Source organism: Pterocles gutturalis, unplaced genomic scaffold, assembly GCF_000699245.1.
Source record: "Pterocles gutturalis isolate BGI_N339 unplaced genomic scaffold, ASM69924v1 scaffold10828, whole genome shotgun sequence".
Taxonomy (NCBI): domain Eukaryota; kingdom Metazoa; phylum Chordata; class Aves; order Pterocliformes; family Pteroclidae; genus Pterocles; species Pterocles gutturalis.
In genome coordinates, this window is record NW_010120518.1 from 134,974 (window position 1) to 143,502 (window position 8,529).

At 40.0% G+C, this 8,529-nt stretch overlaps 1 protein-coding gene across 1 annotated transcript in view; it reads left to right on the forward strand.

Moving 5' to 3' along the window:
• Positions 1-5,210, forward strand: part of RAPGEF4 (Rap guanine nucleotide exchange factor (GEF) 4) — a gene marked incomplete at both ends in the record, with an annotated part of 127,994 nt that extends 122,784 nt beyond the window's left edge. The window contains 4 exons of the mRNA XM_010076937.1: positions 1,735-1,825; positions 4,038-4,088; positions 4,724-4,811; positions 5,142-5,210. Of these exons, the coding sequence (XP_010075239.1) occupies positions 1,735-1,825; positions 4,038-4,088; positions 4,724-4,811; positions 5,142-5,210 (299 nt within the window). The remainder of the gene's footprint in view (positions 1-1,734; positions 1,826-4,037; positions 4,089-4,723; positions 4,812-5,141) is intronic.
• Between the last annotated feature and the right edge of the window lie 3,319 nt (positions 5,211-8,529).

Below are 8,529 nucleotides of genomic sequence, written 5' to 3' on the forward strand. Positions count from 1 at the left end.
GAATTTCATACATCTACCTGGATTTTAGCAGGGACTTTGTCAAATTACATTGCTTAACAGGGTATTTGGGAAAACTTTTCCTTTTTAAAATGAAGTATAAATTCAAATTACATATTGCAGGTACATTTGCAGCTGCCTATTACGTTTGAGCACTACTGCTGTGTGGTACTAATTATTTTTACTGTGCCACAATTTATTCTCAATGTCACGGGCTGTAGACAGATATCCCTTTCTGGATTTAGTTGTGCCTGGGGAAGAGGTTATCACTGACAGCCTATCCTGGCTGCTTTTCATCCTTGTCTCCACTCAGATCCACTAACAAGGCACTCCCTGACCTGCTCTAGTCAGAATAAGTTGGGGTAGCTTTAGCATTTCAGCTTATCTTCGCTAACCTTGCTCACTGTCCCCAATCTGATGTGGAAGAATTTGTATGAGCAGCTCTGCCAGAAGATCTGAAGGGGCAGCAGTCTCCAACAGACAGACCATCAAATGGGAGAGATAATTTTTTCATGCACTCAGTGTTCACACAGTGCAGACACAAGTGAGGCCGAGATCTAAAGGACTCACCCACTCAATACATTGAGTCTGGTGAAATGGAGGGACAGAAAGAACAGAATAACAATAGGGTGATGCGGCAATTATGGAGTCAGACAGTGGGATGTGATAATTGTACTAATTTTGTCCAGAGCTGAGGATACTGCAGAGGAGCTAAGAGCTTCAGTGATTAATTAAAAAATCTGTCTGAGAATCATAGCTCGAATCTTGTGAAAGTTTTCTTGGCAAACAGCAAAAGAAGCAGAGACTGAGGTTCTGAAATCAGATGTTGGCAAATCAGTTGTGAAAAACAGCAAATTATTTGCAGGAACCTAGTGAGATACAGATTTATGAGTTGTAGGCTTTGTTCTCTCTCTTCCCTTCCCATTGAGTCAATGAGCCACCTAATGCAGTCCCAGCTGAGCAGTTGTGTGGGCTGTTCCTGTCACATTGTTCTACTCTTGCATATGATGTATTGAATCTCCCATAATACTCAGTTATGTGTTCCAATTTTTCCTGATTGGTAACGAAAGTTCTCTTTTGCATTAGGGATGCAGCGTGACCTAGAGCTCCTAGTGCCCAGGACCTCTTTAATGGTGCTGGAAGCAAATGGCTGTTCTTTGCTTGAAACATCCTAAAGGGTTCCAGAGTCTAAAAGTACTAGTTAGAAGTCACATACAGTGAGAGAGGTCACTGGCACACAGGCATCTCTGCACAGCTGCTCTTCTGCCTTTAAAAAGACTTGGTGCCCCTGTAAACTGCGATGAGGATTGTCTGGGGCCAGCTTCCAGCATTCAGTAGCTGTCCAGAAGCTGTCAGCAAGTTCTGCAGCAAACGAGGTTGTAAACCAGTTGCTTCCCCTGTTTCTGGTATTTCCTGGAACTGAATTGAGCCCAGTTTCAGGACTGTGTTTCTGGGTGAGGAGGAACTTCAAAGACTCCTTTAATGTCCTTGCAGAAGCTGGCACCCAGTGAAATAGAAGCAGGAGGTCATTTTAGGAGGGAGGGGAAAGGAGTCTCCAGAGTGCAGTGAATTACTCACACACAGGTGAAGCGGTGTGCCGCAGGCGTGTGGGCCAGGGCTGTCCACATTCAGTCACATCTAGGCTAGATGCCTGGGTTCAGCTCTCTTGAGGTTGTCATGTGTACTTCTGCCCTGACCGATGTATACAACTTAATACCTGGCCCTTTGTTGTTTCAGCTGTAAAGAATACAAAAATCTGAATTCCTTTTTTGCTATTATTATGGGACTGAGTAATGTTGCTGTGAGCCGTCTCTCGTTAACATGGGAGGTAAGTCTTAGCTAAAATCCAATTCCAATAAGTTTGACTGGGATTTGTGCTTTTAGTTAGTGAAAACATGACTTGGGCCTTTATTATTGACAAAACTAGATCTATTAATTCAACTCCCGAGCAAAAGCCTTTAGTTAAAGCTGACAATTTTTATTAGTAAGGCAGCGTACCCATAGATGTGTTGAATACTCACAACTGTTTAACACAAATGACAACAGCAGGTTTTATTGATAAGCTAAACTGCCCAACAGGATGAGCAAGTTAGCCAGTTAATCTCTTACATCAGCCCATCCTCTGACTTTACCGATCATTTAGAGAGATCACCCCACAGATACTTCTCTAAAATCCATCTTCTGTTTGTACATATTATTTTCTGATCTCCATATGGACTCCGTTGCCCTATTAAAATGTGGGTTTGTCCTAACCAGTTCTGGTTTTCTCTCTGACGGGAATTCCCCTGCTTACTATCAGCTTGGCTTCATTCTCAGAGCTTCCACCTTTTTCTGTGGCTTTGCTCTTTTGTTTGTGAGTATATAAAAAGGGTGCAATATCCAGCAGGGTGAGGTAGTAAGCACATGTAACCACTAAGAACATACTGGTTGTCAAAAGCAGTACAGATTTGAATGTGCATGGATTTTGTTCATTAGAAATTCAAAATAGTTAGCGCGACTGAGGTCATTGATGCTAAAAGTGCTCTGAAATAGGAGGTCAGACTAACACATCTGAGAAGACACCAGTATAGTTTTCAAAAGTACATGCTGCAAGTGGTGTATACAATCAGTGCTAAATGCAAAAATTTGCAGATCAGTTTCTCAAAATAATGACGCTTCATTTGTGGCTACTGAGAGGAATAGTTGGGAGAGCTGAGACAGTACAGGAGTAGTATGAAGAGAGAAGAGGGAACTGAATGCGTGTACTATGTACAGCAATCTGAAATGGGCACAGGGTCTGAGCTGGAGAGACACAGGTCATTTGTAGGTGTGGGGCATGAACCTGAGTTCAGGGAAATGTTATCACGCTCTGGTTCTGTAGGGCACTTGCTTTATAAAGAGAATCTCTGCACCTTGATTTTTAGTCAGCTATATATATAGAATATACTTAGAAAAAAACGTACCAAGACCTGATTTTTGCTGTATTATCACACATTTACATTAGTAGCATGCACAAATTAGACATTTCCAGGTGCAAATGTCCAATTATACCACTTATTTCACAAATACCTAATCTGCATGCATATGCAAACTAGGCACACAGTTGTTCACACACATCATTAAAAATTAGGCCCTTGCTGTGGCACAGTGTAAATATCTTGCTAGGGTACACACTCCAAATGTAGAAAGTATTGCAAAAAATTATTTCTGCACTATAAAGTCTCTATTGATTTTTAATGTTACCCGCTGCCCGTAGTAGTCTGATTTAACTTCTTATTAAAACTGGAGAGCTGGCATATTCTGAGTGTGCATAAAACATTATTGTGATCTCTGAAACTAATTAATGTATCTTATAGTCTTTATAGTCAAATTATTTAATATGTATTTATAACATAAGGAGGAAAGAAGATATTTAGTAAAGCCCATCTTAGCCCAGTCACTGCATTATCAACTGACTGTGATTTATTTGTGTAGGTATTGTGGACTGATAAACTATTCATTAATTTATACCCCAGAAAGCAGTAGAGGCCCTTGGCTGCTGGGCTGATCAAGAATTTGAGCAATAGTTTGTGATACATCAGCATGACCAAAAAAAAAACCTCCTGGAAATGCCCAGGCATGGATTTGAATGCTGCAAGGGCAGTTCATCATAGGTATGAATAATTAAGCTGAGCTACCCCTACGCAAGCTGTGTGTTAATTATATTTTCAGATAAGCTATAATCAGGAATGTCTTGAAACCATTGCCTTGAACTTTCACATACATTCTGAATTTAGTGATTGCAATGTGAACCAAACAAAAATCTGAATCTAAACATCCTGAAGGAGTAAATTCAAGTTGGGGTTTAAATCAGGATCCAGGTTTCATGGCGGGTCCCGTCTCTATTTATAATCTGGTTGCTAGGAGACCCGTTGTATTTTAGATTAGCACATTGTTAGAAATATCTGGCAAACAGAGCACTTTCCTGACTTAGGGCGTTGTAGAAAGAACTAGCATCTACAGTAGAATTACCGCACAAATTGGATTTAATTAAGGTTTGCTATTTTTGTTTTTATTAACAGAAACTTCCAAGCAAGTTCAAGAAGATCTATGCAGAATTTGAAAGCTTAATGGTGAATAGCAATAGATCCCTTATTCTATGCACAATCTGAGCTAATTCAGTTTCTGAGTAACTGATTTGAATTCCTTGATTCAGAACATTTTATATGTCCTTGTTTGACTTTAAGAAGTTTATGATCCCATTTTAGAGCTGCTAAAACAAGTATGTATGACTAATAAATTATACTCTTAGGAACCTACTCTGAGAGAACTTATGTACCACTCAAAGTTAATCTGGGAACTCAGAAAAGCTTTATCACATGTTTTCCAATAGTACATATGGGAAATTATATTTTCCAACCTGGATTTTTCCAGGCAATACATTTTAGTGTTACAACATATGCAAAACTGGATCTGCAGTTGCAAGGAGGGAGAAAAAATGTGTAGTTCCTTTTATGAACAATTTTTTTGAAATTATATCTTATTTTGCTATTTGGTATGAAAAATGTTTGTGTTTAGCGGCTGCATTCTCATCATGTGAGCTGTATGGGAGAATGAGAAAAGGTGTCTTGGTTTTCAGAAGCACTTTTAAAGCCACAGGAGAAAATAATTATTTTAATAAGTGCCATGATATCTAAATGAATGCATAGTGTCTCAATACATATAGTAATACATATTAGCAATTATTTTATTTCTCTTTTTTCTTAAGGACCCATCAAGAAACCATAGGGCCTATAGACTAACTGTAACTAAATTGGACCCTCCAATAATCCCTTTCATGCCACTACTTATAAAAGGTAAACTTGGATGTTACCAGAATTATTAACTTGAAAGCTATTTGTCAAATATTTGAAGAATAGCAGCAAGAAAAAGCAAAAATCAATCTCAGCGTGAGGTATGATCTTTTTCCATTATAAAAAGCATGACACAGAGACAAGAAAAACTGCTTTAGTACACCTGAGTTACATACCTCAATTTTAGTAGTCTCGGAAATGCTGCAAATTAAAAAATAAATGTTTTACTTTCATAGCTGCTTTGGTTTTTGTAAGGGATAGATAAAACATTCTGCTGTTTTGTGTGGCCATGATTCAGTAATGTGCTTTCATGTGGCTTTTATTTCTGTACAGACATGACATTTACTCATGAGGGAAACAAGACATTCACTGACAATCTAGTAAACTTCGAAAAAATGGTACGTATGACATTTGAAATTAAAATTTAAAAAGACCTCCCTATTCATCTCTTCAAGAGTGAGCTTCTCAACAATGACTTCCAGTGCTAGAGAAGCTGAAGGCAGGACCAAGAGCTGGCAAAAACAGTCTGCCTTGTGCACAGTGCCTGGGACCTCTGGGTTTCTGGGAATCCTCACAGAGGTGGAGAAGCAACTGCCCACTGAGCCATGCACAGACAGAATGTTTCCTGGGAGAGGCAGCAGCAGTGACAGGAAGCAGAGCTGTTAGAGACAATTTTTAACAGCCAGTTTGGGACCAAGCTGTGATTTTAACTGCTGTTCCTTCAAACAGGACTGAACTGCCTCAGGCTGGGATAGTTCTGCATTGCTCCTCAGAGAATGAAAGGACCTTTAATGCAGAACATTCACAACATCTTATTTTCTTCTTTCCTTTAACAACTCAAAGAACATAGAAGGTTAGATTATACTCAGATTTGACTTATTTTAAATCCTGCACCTAAGATCTCATAATTTCAAACACCGTTGTTTAAAACTGCAGGCAGGCAACTTCCCATGTCAGAAATCTCAACTGAAACTCAGGTTTCTCAGCAGTAAGAAGCTATTTTCTTGGTTGCTCAGGCCATGTTCTTAATTAACTTGGTTAATGACACCTACATCTGAGAACCAGGGTTAGCCAAACCCAGTTATGAGCAGCTGCACTGCAAAACCAAACCTGACTGACTGTTTCTGCAGTAAAGCTCCATTCAGCAGCCATGCTAGAACATATCTACTCTGTCACCTGTACCTGCTTATTCTTAGTGCTACAGTAACCAGAACCACTCCATCGTTATTTCCACTGCACTATGGAGGAGCTGAGCACTGATACCACAGAGTGGAAGAGAAGAGGACTTTCAGCTCTTTAGAAAACGTCACAGAAGAACGATAATCATTCTGAGTGAAGTCTTCTCTTAGATTTTAGTCTGTAGCTCCAGGACAGCCTCTGTCTTAGGGTGAAAATACCTCTCTACTAAGCTGAGACTTTTTTGTGGGCAAATGATAGTGCTAATGCCTGAGTAAGGGCCTGGCCTCACTTTGAAATGTAGACTGTTACCAACTCCTTCCAAAGGCCTTCAGCCTTCTACCTGCAGAAAAGGACTTTTTCCTGGACTGCTTGTTCTAATTACGTAGATAAATGTGTATATTTTAGTGTAGATAGTAAATACTTCAGGGAACACAAAGAGATCTCAGACTTGGCTGGAGCACCTCCAAACCAGGAAGGATGGCAGCTGCATTGCTATAGCCATGGCTTTGTGGCTGGCTCCATGTTCTCCACCTCACCTGGCCTACTTACACGTCCTGAGCCAGAAGAGCCAGTACATCCCGTATGCCTCAGGCTCTTCTTTACACCTGGTTACATGTAAAAGCCATTACAGGAGGCAGGAGCTCTCCTGTGAGCTATTGCCCATAGACAGAAGCTCAATCCAAGCTTGTCATTTAGAAATGGTTCTGCATCACTCGATACCACAGTTTGACTCTCCCAAGGCCAAGAGTGAATTTTATAGCAGCTCACACTGATCTATATCTAGGCTGCTGCAGGTCTGCCCTTTTCACCCTAGTCTGCACATTGCCTTATCTTCAGAAGTGTGTTATCTCCAGAACATGGATTTACTAGTAGCACCCAAAAGTTTTAAATAAAATTTTATACTGCATGAATGTAGTATCACCCATTTAGATCAGTAATCTGAGCTTTGAGCATTTCCTTTAGGAGGGGAAAGTGAAGATCAATTAATGTATTTTTGATGCTATATATTTTTCAAAGAATCAATATAATGTCTCATGTTCCTTGACACAACAGAAAGGGAAACTTTCTCCTTTCTCAGTATTTAAACCTTTTTTTAGTTAGTGCTCTACCTAAAAGCTCACTCTCTTTTTCTACAGGCCTCAGTACAAGTATATCTTTCGTGTTTTTAATGTTCTTCCCTGGCTATTCTGCATGCTTCTGTGGTGTTTGTACTGCTTCTCTCATCCTATACTTCTTCAAAGCAACATGTATTGAGATTCCACCCACATAATTCATTCAAATCCTAATGTGGACCTGGCAGTTTTTAGCTTTTTGCACGTGTCATCAGGTCAAGCAGAGAAGAAAAGCCCACTGTTAAATCTCAGGCACTACCGCCTACTTGCGTTAAGCTTACAACTGTCATATCCACACATAATTGCCAGATATTAACTAGTGAAGACAAGGCCACTCAGCCAGGTAATTCAGAGATAAATTCAGCTCTCTTTTACATAAATATAAACTCAAGGTAAATCTGTGATGTTGTTCTGCCATTTTCAGGAGAAAAGCAGAAAGCAGATTTCCTCACAGGAATACTGTCCTGCCATTTATTGTTTCTGCCTGTTTGTTCTGCTGCATGATGTTCTGTCACAAGCAGATGGAGATCCCTCTGAATATTGCTGGAGCCACTCTATTACTGATCTGTCTAAAACATCTTTGTTCTTTGGAAAATTATTTCCCTTGATCTGTCCTAACTTTGATGCTTGCTGGAGTTTATGAATAAAAATATCTGGATAGTTGCCACTAGTGATGACATTTGCCACTGGAGGAGGTGGGTCCCTCTGTCTCTCGTGTAAGCACAGTGATGAAACTGAGAACAGTGTCTGGCATCGTGTCTACATTCTCACCACAGAGCTCTGATCCCGACAGCTGATGTGCTGCTGACAACTTTATTCCTGTAACTGGCAGCCAAAAGTAGAAGTTTGATCTAGTGGCATCTCTTCAGCTGAACCAGCTTCCTTTAAATCTTTTATGTTTTCTGATGTTTCTGTTATTATTTATATTAAATGATGCATCTTAAAACAGGCAGGAGCTGTCAGACAGTGTCTGAGCCAGAAGTTCCCGGAGTGCCAGGAACAGTGAGGCCTGGTTTCCTAAACGTTTGTGTTTCATGGCTGCCTAAGCTTTGCTCAGAGCTTTTCTCGTGGCTGGGGCATGTGTAGTTTCTTCATGGCTGGGGAATTCTGTGTGAATAGGCTTTTGTCATAACATAGGAACTTGCACTACAGCCTCTTCCCTGAAGAGGCAGGAGAAGAGGGCACCTAATGATCTTTCTCTTGTCCACAGCCATCTATTTTCATAGAAAATTGTCAGGAGCTTTCTTATGTTTGAAAACTCCGGGTTCTTTTTTCAAATTTGGCAAAATTATCTGGAGAAGGGAAAAACAGACAGATGGTGTTAAACCACATTACCCTAGGTTTTTTTAGCAAGTCAAGCTAAAAAGGAAAGGAGTCATTTTTTTTTCCTGCTACACGTTACTATAAATCACAGAATCACAGAATGTTAG